This window comes from Amphiura filiformis, chromosome 7 (genome assembly GCF_039555335.1).
Source record: "Amphiura filiformis chromosome 7, Afil_fr2py, whole genome shotgun sequence".
Classification (NCBI taxonomy): domain Eukaryota; kingdom Metazoa; phylum Echinodermata; class Ophiuroidea; order Amphilepidida; family Amphiuridae; genus Amphiura; species Amphiura filiformis.
In genome coordinates this window covers 47131858-47147121 of record NC_092634.1, presented here as the reverse complement: position 1 = coordinate 47147121, position 15264 = coordinate 47131858, and the positions used below count along the sequence as shown (strand labels likewise).

The 15264-nt window shown below is 36.9% G+C and overlaps 1 protein-coding gene across 1 annotated transcript in view; it reads left to right on the top strand.

Moving 5' to 3' along the window:
* LOC140157257 (dystrophin-like) overlaps window positions 1-15264 on the top strand; it is a 392916-nt gene that overhangs the window by 267512 nt on the left and 110140 nt on the right. The window contains 3 exon segments of the mRNA XM_072180385.1: window positions 21-232; window positions 2460-2614; window positions 5226-5415. Coding sequence (XP_072036486.1) covers window positions 21-232; window positions 2460-2614; window positions 5226-5415 — 557 coding nt within the window.

Below are 15264 nucleotides of genomic sequence, written 5' to 3'. Positions count from 1 at the left end.
TTGAAATTCCTTCATTCCAGTGCATAAATTACTAGAGTTATGGGACCATGTATCTAGAAGAGCTGAGCAGAGATCTGTGCAACTAGAAACCATGCTAACAGATTCACAGCAGTTCCATGAGCTCACTGATGAGCTATGTAATTGGCTTGGCAAGATGGAGCAGACGCTGGATACATACTCCAAAGTAGGGGACAAGGTGGAGGTGCTACAGGGGCAGCTGGAATCACAAAAGGTATGAGCAATAATGATCCCATTCTCAGTGCCAAAGTTCAATAACCCCCATTCATTGATCATAGCTCAAAAGTTGACCTGAAGTTGTGGGGTATGAGTTTTTGTACCCAACACACTCAAAGGTCATTCTATGCATGTAGAAGCCTATAGGGGTTAAAGAACTGTGTCCTGGTGAGCATGAGTGAGATCCTAGTGCATATGGGTACATCCATATCAGAAGAATGCATTTGTTGGTTGCTACATGTGTCTCTTTTTACACCAGACTTATATCTTGTGGAAGTAACTTCAAATCATCCCCAAGTCACATGGTTTAGGAATGTTCTCTGTATTCCTAAACCATGTGACTTGGGATGATTTGAAGTGACCTCCACTTGAGATGAGTCTGGTATTTGTCCCTAGCTATTATGTGTACAAACCTACATGTAGCAGCCAACAAGTGCATCCTGATGATATAGATGTACACTTAGTATGTAGAACATCATTTTCAGCAGTGGACAATGAAGGGGGATCTTGATTTGGGGTGCAAAAACAAATGTTGATGAGTTGGATAATATACTTAAATTGAAGAACATTTGAACATTTTCATTCAGTGATTCAGAGAGTGGGAAAAAATCCTGATATCCTGTGTTCTTCTATAAGTATTAAGCGTGTTTGAAATTGTTTCTTTATTGTGTTAGTCTATGTACAAACATGAAATTACAGAAATGAAAAGAAGGGAAAGTGAACTATACTTACACCGCAAAAAATAAATTGTGCACAAATTACAACCTTTATAGTGTAGCCTATAGCTGACATTTCCGTCCAGTCAAAATATACTAGTTTAAAAACTGATTTTGTCCACCTGTAGGCTAAAATAGTTAATTTACATGTTAATTTGACCAATTATCAAATTGATTCAGTTATGGACTGTAACCAACAGATGGGACCATCTTGTTTATACTTTTATGTCAATACAGGAACAGTAATTTATGTTTTCAAGCTATTATTGTTTTGTCTGGACCATTTCAATAAATCAAATTTTGGTTTCGATTGATGATCTTTATCGACATTTTGGTTTCGATTGATGATCTATATTCGGCACATTATATTGTTCAAGACCCTGTATTGCACTTTCAGTTACAATTTAGTTTGGCACTGAGATTGTATATAGTGAAACCAAAGAACAAAAAAGGAGAAGGGTCTTTTTGTAATGCTATAGGAAATTTGCCATATTGGATTGTCATTGATTGGTATCAAGTATATGATTTGTAAAATGAACTATTGCTACTGACTATTCTTACCACATCTCTGATTGACTCAATATAATAATGTCCCTGTCTTTCTAACCAATCAAAATAGTTCATAGAAGCCAATAATTTGGCCGGTAATGCCCATGGGTTTAAACAGTTTTCTGAATGACAATCAATTCTGTATAAAGACTATTTTATTTCATTTTCATGGTTCAAATTTAAAAAAAATCATCCTGATTGTGAAATCCAACTTATCCAATGGGCTTCTCCATGTAATTGGTTTCTGTCAAAAGGTGATCACTTCTAAGTCATTAACATCTGAAAGATGCTCATCTTTCAGTACACAGTTCATTTTCCCAAATACATTTATACAGTCACCTTTGAATGTTTTGGTTACCAAAACTCACACATCACAATGGTAGGTCAAATTTTGAGCTAAAATTAGTGAATGGAGGTTATTGAACTATGCCATTGAAGATGAGAATGAGTTATGTAAAGTTATACCCGAAGTGTCAAATAATTGGATCTTGTCCATATATATGCTGAAGAAGATGATTTCACAGTGTGCCAGGATTGAACTATATAAATTAAATTTAAGTAATTTATGTTTCTTGTCTAGTCTTGGTTTAATATAACAGTTGATGAATAGTTATTAACTGTAACTTGAGTTTCTGTTATTTTATTTCTCTCTCAGATAATAGTTCATGCAAAGTTGACACTGTTTTAACACTTTTTGTAGATGTTTTTTGTTACACTGCAAATCAATGCAACATTTATTCTGCATCGATGGAAATACAATATTATAGATAATTTAATACGACAAAACAATTTTTATAAAGCTTGGAAAATAATCATGCAAAACAATGAATTGGGTATTTTTTTATCAAGAATGATTTCCCTAATTTGAGGTATGGTATACAATTACCAATGTGAATTTCAGTCATAATTAGTTTCAACGCATACTCCTATTTCCATTCACACATTACCTGACACTTACAGGCCTTCTTGGAGGAAGTTGAGCAATGGAAACCTTGCATCGAAGCCGTTAACGAGTCAGGTGAGAGGCTAATCTCAGACTTCAGCACTGATGACACTGGTCGGATCAGGCAGATTCTGCAGAGAGTCGGCGAGCGATGGGCACAAATCTGTGAAAGGTAGGTAGATTTCTTGATTCATGCTCTGCGTGCTAGCCATGCGATTCAACAGAAAAAGTTCCAAGTCTTGAAATATTTTCTCAAAATATCAAGAGCTATCTTAAGAACTACTGAACCAATGCTAAGCTTGTTTGTACTCGTTTTAATGCATTTTTCGTGCTGATTCCAAATATGGTCATGAAAATTTACATTTCTGAAATTTTTGAATTTTTAAATTTTTTGGGAAACATGTTGTCTGCAGTTGACACCCGCATCATCGCATGAAGCTCTAGAGTTAAGTGTTGCACACTAAGATCAATATACTAATAGAAGTTGTCAGTGAAGATGTGCTGGTGTATTGGAATTTTTTGTTTTTTCTTCATGTGATATGTGCATAGAATTAGACATAACCTGATCTATCCTAAAAGAAAATGCAGACTCAATTTTTTTTATTCTAATTTTTAAAACAATATTTGCATATTTGTTTTTGAAACATAACACGAATGAGATATTTTTATTTTAGTATTATTTTGAAATTCTGCCCTGATATGCATATTGCACACATTTCAATATTGTGTGTATGTTTTTAATGGCATATATTTTCATATTGTGTGGTGTTTTTTTTCTTTTGGGGGGGGGGGTGGGTGGGGGCATGTCATATTATCAGACATTGGTCATATTAGCCTGAGTGTGAAGTGTCATAGCAGCACAAGGGGACATGACCTCCTCCTGTCTCAAGTGGAAAATAAAAATAAATTCAATTAAAAAAGACTAGTGCCCTCAATCCTTATCCAGGCACGATGTGTGACCCCCAGACAAACGAGAACCTAGACCTATGACTTTGACTCGCGTGAGTGAAGCCGACACTGCTTAGCAACGAATTTGACAAGGACGCATACCGATCGCAAACAAGCAGACATGTTCGCGTCTCACGGAACATGTTGCATTTAACGCGGCGATAACAGCGCAGTAACCACGCAAACGAGCGCGTCAGAATGTACGCGTTATATCTCCGCGCCTAGTAACCCCGTCAATCCGTCAATATCAATTGGTATGTCTATGGTGTGCCCCCTCCTGTTGTTATCAGTTTTGCAATCTGAAGTACTCTTACACCTGAGTCATGCACACAGTAAAAATCACATGCAAAGTGCTTTCATGCTTAGTATCTGTGCAGCAGTTCTTACCTCAAGCATCAACATTTTGGTAAGATCATAGGATTTTCATAGTTTATGTACAGTCAAACATAACAGTATTAAAAGCAGTGCATTAAAAGATTTACATATTATGCCAAACCAAACATGATCTGTTTTGAATACCTGCCCTATACAAAAAGACTACAATTGTTCTTGAATGCACCAGTAATGCTAAGCTCTGTGTGTATGTGCATTATGTCAATATGGGAGCCCAAACAAACCTAGCTTTGTAACAACAAACAAGAAGAAGAAACCTTTTGAATGTTTGGATCTCTGACTAAGACTCAAGCTAAACATTTTTACAAAAGCCTTAAGATATGTATGCACACATACCAGATTGCACAGTTCAGTGGTCTGTATTCAGAAGTATGCAGGTAGATTTGCCATCTTGGCATCTGGGAATTATTCTCATACCCAACTCAAAGGAAAGCAGTGGTTGTGTGTAAGATGGTTTGAATTGGGTACTTGAAGGTGAGGATGTTTTAAAATGGATTTTAAATTTTAAAAGGTTGCAGGATTGAAAGCTGGCTTCTTGGTTGCAATGCACTATCAGTCAATATGTCCTAAAGCTCCCTTTTGGTTTTGAGTAGCCAGGGTGTTGACCCACTATGAAGATAGTTGTCAAATGTAATGTTTTGCTTAATTGATAGTATACAAACGTTTCTTCAAGAGACAGTTGCTGAAGGACGAACACAAGAACCCCTGACCCAAGTGACGATATATTGGAAACTTGGATCAAAAGTCATTTGTGACAAAAGGCAGCTTTTCATTTATAACCTGTTGCGCAATTAGCATCTCACATATCCCATCATGAGTATCACTAGGATCAACAACATGCTCATCTATCACAGCACAGTTCTATAACCTCAATACATTTGTACATTCATTGAATGAACTTTAAAAATTTTGAGTACAAAAACTCATACTCTGCAACACAAGGTCAAATTTTGCACTATGATTGTTTAATTGAGGTTATTGAACTATGCCATTGGGATGAGGCAATTGTGGTTCATGTATCTGTATCTTCACTTCTGGATTCAAGCTTTAGCAGTACATCATTTAACTATACTTGAGTCAGGATGAATGGTTTTATATGTGGTGAGAGAAACATGAGTATATCATATGAGAAACAAGATCAACCTCACTCCAAATATGGACATGAGATGTGACCTCCCATGCTGATGGTTCTCTCATGTACCACGGATAGCAAGCAATGGTTAGAATTGGTAGAGGATCAATGCTTAACATTAAAATACTATGGTTGTCACATCTTTAAGAAGTGTAACTGAGAGTAAACAGAATGTGTATTATTGAAAAATGACTTATTCATATGGATGCAGGATGCTGAAGGATTTCATTCATATGGATACAGGATGCTGAAGGATTTCAATCTTCTTTTTACCTACTTTTAAATCGTTTTTATTTTGCACTTATCCCAGATCGAATGTGAGGCTTAACGAGATTGAGGAAGCTCTAAGAGGGATGCAGGACTATGATAGTCAGCTCAATGATTTCCTTGCGTGGTTGGCTGAGATCGAGACACCTATAAATACCTTATATCAGGATTCATCAAATAAAGTGGCTTTGGAGGATAGGGATCAGGTGCGGATGTGGGCTCATAACCATAGGGTAAGTAGTGACACAGTTTCTTGTTGGGATATTTGTTCAGTGGTGGTGCCATGGGGGGGCATGAGGGGGCAAATGCCCCCAGTCAGAACTCTCCCCCTCTGTTGCCCTCCCAGTAAAAACCCAAAATTACGAAAATTTCACTTATTTGCGGTAATTTTGCATAAAATTGGTTGATTTTGCCCCCCCTGAAATTCACTTTGCCCCCTTAATGCCCCCGGAAAAAAATCCTGGCGCCGCCACTGTATTTGTTGTAGTGTAGACCACCCAAACCAAGACCAGCTTATCTGTGACCATTAGATCAGGACTGAGATTAAGACTGGTACCTTAATATCTAAGACCAATATGAGCAACATGTTCTCTAAAAGACTAAGACTAGAGTTTACTCAGTGGCTGTATTGATGAATTCATGATTTGGCACAGTAAAAAAAATAGGATTTGGCACAAAAGAGTTGCCATTCTAAAAAAAATGTATGTTTTTTGTAAATAAATGGGTGTGTCTGTATCTTAAAATAAAAATTCCTTTAAAAGGAATAGGGCGAGCAAATGAATTGTCAAGATAAAGGTGTAGTTCCATATTGATATTGCAGTATTACCTCGATTTTCACTTGTCATCATTAGCAGAGAAGTGAAATTTTGATTGAAAGAATTAAACTAGGAAGGTTGGTGTTGGAAGTTATCTAAATGACGAAGAGACCAAGGAGAGCAATAAATGAAGTGCAGTTTCTCCAATAGCAGTGACCTCTCATAAAACCAAGTATTTAGTTTGTAATATGTTGCCAGTCTCATTGTGACCAGTGGTATAGTAGATATAGAGATGGGCTGTTGAATTTGGAAGAATGGACCTGCACACAAATTGTTGAGAAATCACTAAATGAGACATCAGAATTTGTCCTAGGAATTCTTTCAATTTCAACCAAATTTCCATGTCTGCGAAGGACATTTTACAATATGACAATATGGAGTCGATTGACTCTTTCTTGCATCAAGTTGCATGTTACATCTATACAATCTTACCGCCCAGCTAACTTGTCCCCTTAAGTATTTACAATTTGCAAGACTTTGGCGTGATATGCTGGCATTTGCAGAATAATTGCAAGTTTGTTTTTAGTTGAGGAGGCCCAATTTTGATACTTTTGGAACAGATAAATCCCAGACATGTTTACCAACTATGATGTAGTTTCAAGTATCTCTGAAAATGTCTCCTCAAAATGAAAAACTTTATTATTGAAGCACATTGAACACACCACTGGTGAAGGTTTGGTATCAAATTTACCCAATACATAATGCATAACATATGAATGGTTCGAAGTTTGAATGTACCTGTAAACTCTTTTTTGTTGCAATGGAAACTTAATATTCCTCCTACCACCACCGGAACAACTTCATGATCTGATGATCGCAATGATTTTTAAGTTTGTTTCCTACTGGACTGATTTTGGTGGGGGGGGGGTGTAGATTATTTTGATAAAACACAAGGGTTTTCATGTGAAAAAGCGCAGCTTCAGGATCATCTCCCGATTTAGGAAAGTAGGTGTGTGTGTGTTGCATCAAAAACATGGAAATAAAAACACTGAATGTGTGAAATCAGACAAACTCTGTCTGGGGGTGTGATGGTGTGTATAGAAGTAAACACTCGAGTGATGAGACATAATGATAGAACAAAAAATTATTATCATTACTTTGTTATTATTGTATCAATATGATATTGTTTGTATAGACACAAGTAGTAATATTAGTGTGTGTTCAGTAGAGTGTAGTGTAAACGTGTAGGTGGTTTGGAGTGTCAATTTTCTCGTCCATGAATGTTCTTTATTTTTTAAATGAAATATAAGTATGATAAAAATAGCTGTAACATTTATCTTTCAAATGCCAACTCAACACTTAACAAACAAGTATTGCATGTGAATTCAGCTTGTCATGATGTTGTGTAAAGTATCCAAAAGTTAAAAACAATCACAAGATTCTTGAGATGTAACTGCATGCTATCCACCATCCCTCATAACAAAGATTCATTGAACCATGGCAGTAGGGGACCGTTCACTAACACTTGTGGCCATTTTTTCATGGCCAAAAAGGGGTGCTCTGAAAATAATTTTAGGCCCGAAAGGTGGGACCCTGATAAAAATATATGAATTTTTCTTTTTGCATCAGCCCCCCCCCTTACAAGTGTTTGTGAATGGTCCCTGAGACCACGATTGAACACTTGGATATAAAAGGTATGAAATTATTATGATGGTATTTATATAGTTTGGCATTGAACCCAACTGAGTATGGAATGTGTTGGTTTCATTCAACTATCTTGAGTACATATGCTTTCATTTCACCAAAAGACCCATGACTTCAAAAATGTTACAGCGGTCAGAGTTCAAACATGGCCGCCACCAGGTACATTTGCTGCCCCAATCGGCGAGGTTTAATATTGAAATATAACACAAATCATATCACTTTTTGGTATGTGCCACACAAGTTGGAATGCATAAATGTCCCATAGAAACCAATGGTATTAGAGATACATCTGAATATCAGCTGCCAAACCTTAGATACATATCTATAATGCCCTGCAATTATTGGTTCAAGGTTAAAGATTGAGCTACTGTTCAACCTCACCTTGGCATGAAATCATGCTTATAACTCTCAAGTTCATGGTTCCTGCTGATACTTGGCAAGGCATAAATGTCAGGCAATTTCAAAGTTTTAAGGGGGTACTACACCCCTGTCCAATTTTGTGCCTATTTTTGCATTTTTCTCAAAACTCATAGTGCATTGGTGACAAGTAAGATATGTATATTATAGGAGCAAAAACTACAACTTCTGCACTGAAAATTTTATTTCAGCACAGAAAACAGTTGTGGAGTTACAGTCAAAAATGAGGGAAAACAGTATTTGATCAATAAATCAATAACTACTTGCCTTGAGTTGCTGAATTTTCAGTGCAGTAGTTGTAGTCCTTGCCCTATATACATATCTTACTTGTCACCATTGTGCTATAATTTTTGAGAAAAATGCAAAAATAGGCACAAACTTAGCCAGGGGTGTAGTACCCCCTTAAGAAAAAATGGTTTTTGAGGAGAGAAAGGAAAGAGGAAGAAACCTGAATAAACTCCCCCATCGGCAAAGAGACTATTTGATTGTCATTTATCATTGACTGTTCATATAATTTGAGAATGGGATTTGTGAATGTTAACATCACATATTTTTACTCTCTTACGACTTCTCATGATATCAACCCCGTGGTAACATTCCCTAATGTGAAATGGAATCAAACAAAGAAAACATTTTAGTCTGCGTATTGTTGTTAAATGATAGGAGCCCCGAGTGAATTATTCTCTGGGACTATTCTACAAATAAGTATCAATTCCACCTTGTGTTAGTAAGTCAAGTTCCAGTCTGTTGCACTCATGTTCAAAGTTCAGATGAGTCTCAGTAAAGTTGTAAACTATGACCACAATATCTGTGCTATGACATACCCTCTCTGAGGTCGTGTTCTCAACAGGCCAGTGAAATTGACCTCAGTGGGTCACTGAAACAGGTCACTGGAAAGGGGCAGTCACTGACCTTCCACATTGGCCCTGGGATATGGACACTTATAACAGGGGCAGTCACTGGACTTGTACCATCACTTGAGGGCACTGTTACATTTACAAGCTAAAAGTCCATAGAATCAATCGGAGTGATGGCCAAGTCCAAGTTGGTGACAAGGAGACTCAATGCCTCTGTCAGTGCATGGAAGTACTTCCATGGTCAGTGCAAGAGGTTTAATTTATGCATTTGCAATCAAAGGTGTTCTAAATTTTCCAGGGGGAGTCCACTTTTTGCAAACAAGCAGTTTGTTTGGGGAATATCTTATTTCCTGACACAAAATGAAAAATGCTGAAAAGGAAAGTCCTACATGTTTGACGTAATGATCACACATACAGTAAGGGACGCACCATTAGATATCAAGGGGGGGGGCTGGGTAGTTGGGGTCGTGACAAATTTTTTTTTTTTAGTACCTTGGTGAAGCAAATTTTTTTTTTTTAGCCCCTGGATGAAGCAATTTTTTTTTTTTCAACACCTCGGAGAGACAAATTTTTTTTTTTTGCAATCGTAAAGTCCTATAATTTTCAACAATTTGTTTGTCGAGTTGTCAAATTTTGTCCATATTTTTGATCATTTTTACGCTTTGTAGCACCTAAATTTCGAAAGCCACAAAAACATCATCAATATTTTTATGTGTAAAAACTTTCTTGAAGTATAATGAACGTCTTTTGGCGCGAAAAATTTTGGCATATTGAAGCTAAACTGGTGAAATATGGTATAAATGTACAATAAATGCGCTGTGAAGCGCCAAGAAAAATTGGGGTTTTTCAAATTAATTTTGTCAGAAACCCACATACATGCGCCAACATTGGTGATGATTGTATGGACCACCCCTAGCAAATATTGGCCCCCGGATCTACGCCTATGCTCTCAATCAGTCATGTATTCCCGCAGGCACAGATTTCTATAATAATTTTGACATTGGGGTGGAATTTGGTGAAAATCTGTGAAGTAGAGCGAATCAAGTGTTTCAATAAAAAAAACGGCTCACATATTAATAACTTTTCACAATCAAATGCGCACAAAATACGTACCAGTTCGGAGCTAAAATAAATATTCTTGGTGAAAAAAGGAGCAAATTCGCAAAAAGCGAAAAATTTTGCAATATAAAAGCTATATGAGGTTAATTTTTCTTCACTAACTGTGACAAATTTTTTTTCACCCTTGACATCAAATCTTTTTTTTTCTGGTCCAATGTGGAGCAAATTTTTTTTTTTTTTTTTAGTCTGAGGTGGAGCAAATTTTTTTTTTTTGCTCAGATGGTGCGACAAAATTTTTTTTTTCAAAAAACTACCCAGCCCCCCCCTTGGTATCTAATGGTGCGTCCCTAAGCTTTGTATATTTGACTAAGCACCTGTGATGTGTGAAGGAATTTGTCTTGTATGATTCCTGTGTTTTTGTTTTGATTAAGGACAAAGGAAGTCTATTGCCCTGTAAAGTAGTGATAATGATAGAGCTTACATGGAGGATGGTATCTGGTATTGGTAATGGGTTTGCTTGACAGACACTGATGGGGAAGGCACTCATATGTGATCATCCAGCACAACTGAGCCCTGAGGTCGCCAAGCATCATTTTTGAGATATTTAACCAAAATATTCTGCTTGAAATTAGCTTTAAAATGATGTCTATAGTACTTGACATTTAAGTAGTGAAAAATCAATAAAACAGTCAATAAATCCTTTATTTCCTATTGTTTATTGTTAAGTTCAATGGAGCATATCTCATTAGTGGCACTGGAGACATCCGGGCTCAGTTGTGGTGGATGGTCACATATTGTGTAGCTGCACTTTCAATGGGGGGGGGGGGGTCTTTCAGGAGGGGTAAAACATAGAAGTCTTTCAGCATTCAGGGAAATGCTCAAAATTGTGGGTCTTTCAGGGGGGATTGAGAAAACATGGAGCCAATAAAGTGGTCTTTTGGTTACAATTTTGGTTTAAAATGGGGTCTTTGAGTGGAAAATAGGAAACTGCACTGCAAACCTAAATATTATGTGCGTAGTCCCCCCCCCTGCCAAAATATACTTGTGTACAATGGTATATAGTTCAGTAACTTCCATTCAACTGTGATAGCTTAAGTTTATAGCTTATGTATGTTATTGAATATAATTTTTGTAGTGGCGCCCAATTTGAGTGGACAGGTTAATTCTATTTGGGCAAATCATGGAAAAGGAGATTCGCACCAATTAGCCTAGAAGGAACAAATCATAAAAATGTCAATTTTAAAACTAGGACCTTGATCTCTTGCCCATCTGAATGTTAGCAACTAAAAATTCCTTTAAAAAAGGAATGGGGCGCCCAATGTGAGCTTGGATGTGATGGTGAATTCCATGGTGTGTAGATTTGGTATTATAATGATTTTTCTAGGGAAGAGCAGAAGATGATCAAATGCAAGAGAAATAAAAACACCTTTGTTAAATTTATGCAAATTACACCACTAAATTATTATGCTAATTGTTTATTATGGTATTCAATTACCAAAATGTTTACTAGTATAAGGTACAGTTGAGTAATTGTGTATCATAAATGGTTGTGGTTTGTAATCTCAACCTAGAAGTTTGGCTAGCTAAGATATAATGCAGCTGTCATTTGTAAGACGCACCTATTGACCCCCGGGAAAGGTGCGTCATGGGTGCGTCATGTACCGCCATTTTGATGACGCATAGTACCGTCATGGAAGCAAAAGGTGCGTCACAATTTGACCAATATGTGCGGTATGGTCAGTCAATGTGCCATGAGTGCGTCGGAAGGTGCGTCAGAAAAAATAACATGGTTACACGGTCTACACAGTACACATAGGCTATCTCCAAACTTGACCAAGTTCCATTATGATTTCTCAAAAAATCTTTTCTCTTAATACGGCAAAGATTTGTCATGACACATGACCTTTTGAGAAGCTATATTATGATTTATATGTTCATAATGTGCTAAAATAATAATTCTACGGCTGATCTACTACACGCATTTTCTGTGTCTTGATGGTTTTGTTTACACGGAGCATCCATGTTGGCCCACGGTAAAAGCTATCACAGGCAGCTTTTCACTCACATGCATATTTCAAATGGCTTTTTCTATAGCTGCTGCATATTGGATAGGGCTAAAAAGCTGATAGATCGCAGACCCTGATAGATCGACAGATGATTTCTATCCTCGCTCAAAACAATTCCGCTATGGGTCGCAAAGTTATGATTTTTGAGACCCAAATCTTACTTAAATATTTGTGTAAATATTTATCAACATTGGTTTTTATATTCTGCAATACCTTTACTATTTTTTTGTAATTTATAATGATGAATTAAGTATACTCTCATTTTGAGTTTCGGAAACATTTTCGATGAATTGATCGGAGAAGAAAATGGTGCCCGTATGCGGAAGTGAATGCATCCATGCATCCTTTGTGTAAATGTACATCATTTCTGAGATCGCTTATGAATGAAATATGGCCTATTCCATTTTAGAATGGGGTGACAGGGGCGATAGAAATATAAATTGTTGCTCAAAAAGCAATTCGTTCCTGTGTACAAGAACTAAATTTATGTGCGTCATTGGGTGTGTCATTTCATGAAAAGGTGCGTCACAATTTCAATTCATATGTGCGTCAATGCTGTTAAATGGTGAGTCACTTTCAATGACTGAGGGTGCGTCATGGTACACAAATGTACGACGCACATGGGGACAATGACGCACCATTCCCGGGGGTCAATAGGTGCGTCTTGCAAGTGACAGCTGCATAATTCTTAGAAAAAGTTTCAAAAGAAAAACCATAACAATTAATATTTTGAATAATGAGAAATAGTCTGCACGAGTATGGCCATTGTACAGCAATGTACCTCAAGCTGTGGTTTATATTCAATTGTGCTTTGATCGGTTCATTGTGTAAAATTACCCTTTTGATATTTTTTGATATCAGTAATAAATTTTGCTCTTTTGTGGTTATTCTTTTATGTAAATTGTCAAATTGTGTTGAAAATTAAGGTCATATATTGAACAATGAAATCATTGATTCATAACAAATGCACAAATTATGTGTGTAATTATGACTTGACCTATTGATCATTTATGATTATGAAATATGATTTACAGTCATGAACATTGGCAGGTTTAAACTTGAATTCAGGCCTTTGTATTGCCAAAATGTATGTAACTTGTATTGATATCAACACATTTTGAAACGTTTTTACCCAATTCATGCTTTCATATTTTCCCCTTACAATTAATTCGCATGCCATGTGATTAAAGTGTTGTTTAATTAAGAAAAAAATGAATTAGTCAAAATTCAAGCAAATTTGTAGCCAACCATCAAACAATAGTATTTGTGTACACCAGGATATCAGTCGTCTCCGACAGATGTCAAACCAAGTTCAAATGGCTTTTTCGGTGTTGTTACATCGTGTTAGTTCAATTGTCAGTCATGACAATTGCATTACAGGTGAGCTATTGTCATATATATCGTTTCAAATTATTCAATTGATGTAGCAGGGACAATAAAGTCTGGGATTACACAGTAGGAGTACATATTGGTTGACTATTTCCTGATCCTAAACAAAAACATGGATCTTTGTTTTGGGAAGCGGCTGAAGGCCAACTTATTGATCAACAGCAATTTTTTTTTTGTAAATCAATGTATTTCTTCCAAATATTTAACTTTTTGGTTTTGATTTTCTTTCAAATATCCAAGGTCCTTTGTCACCATTATTGAAATATACTAATACCTGCGTCATAATGTAAAAATAAAGATGTTTCGCTTATTAAAGTTGACCATTATTTCAAGTAATTATCAAATTCCAACCTGAATAAATTGAACCTTTACCCCTGCTGCTTATTGTAATATGATCCCCAAGATACTCCTTGAAAAACTAAAAGGATCTATTTCTGGTATTTTCTTTCATTCAGTTTTTATCTCAATTCCATAAATTACTTCCTCTATAGACTATCCCACTGAACCTTGGAGACTGAACTTATTATCCACTTTACGACCCCATATCTGTTACGACCCATCTCCTATTACTATTACCAATACATTACACAATATAATCATCGCAACTCAATGTCAGCGTTTGTAGAAGAGACTTTTCCTAGTAACCAATTGATAATGTCCGTGACTTTGATGCTACCAGATGACACCAAACATCTTTAGGAATGTCATCCCTAAGTCGCCCCCATCATCATGATCACAGCGGCTAATTTGTATTTGGTAGTGAGGCTGTAGGGGCTCGTATAGGTCCTACGTTATTTGTTTAATGAGTCAGAGAGTGTAGTCCGACTTGAAAGACCTAACAAAACTTCAGTCACATGCCATACAGTTTTATTTTCACTTGTGTCAATCCTGCATGGGGTTTGAATTCAGAAAATTGGTTGCTAGAAAGAGACTCTTTTTAGGACATGAGAAGTTTGCTGCACCAGAAAGCTTTATCTGTGAAAGAAAGTAGATGTGAACAACAATACTTTAATACTAATTCCTCTTATAATCCCATTTCTTGATTTGTATGACTGTTTAGGCCAAGCCCATAGCCAAAAAGGTGCGGGAAAAGGTGTGAAGAGCATTTTTGCAGACATCTTCCCCTCCAATCTGCACAAGATTATCTATCTGAACACAAATGTCACAACTTGTAGAGAGCATTAAAAGTAAACTGTGTAATCCCAAATTGGATAAATGGTCGCTTTCAGAAGGCATGGGAGGGGGAAGCAAATACCGTCTCATTGGCTTAGGAAGATTTTCAACATGGTGGAGGGGGCTGAAAATTAAAAACATTTTGGTGAGCCACCCTGGGGGTGCTCAAGGGGAGTCACAAACACCCATTTTCCCTCTATTTTATCACAATTTTTTAACTTCACCTAGGATTATTGGGAGGGGGGCTGAAAGGTATTCCAGCCCCTGCACCAAAATTATCATGGGTGAGCCCCTCCCAAGCCCCCGGTTCCTTAGCCTATGTGTCTACCGGCCATCTTTTGGCTTTGGTGTATGATGACAAGTTTGGTGTACTCTTGTAGTATAGGGTGTTCAGATTTAGGGTATGGAAAATTAAGTGCTACCTGTAGGACTAGGGTAGCACTACTGAGAGTGGGCTTATTTTGGGCATGTCGCCATCTGCTCCTCCATCTGTGCTCATCTTTGTGTCTCACCTTTAGTGACTTGCAACAAGTGAAACTTTCATGTGTTTTATTTAGAAATGCACCCTGTGAAAAGTGTGGGGGATGATTGACTTCACACTGGATGCGTGTGCAAGGTCACTTTAGAAATAATTGTTATAAATTGTCTCCCGGAACCGAAAG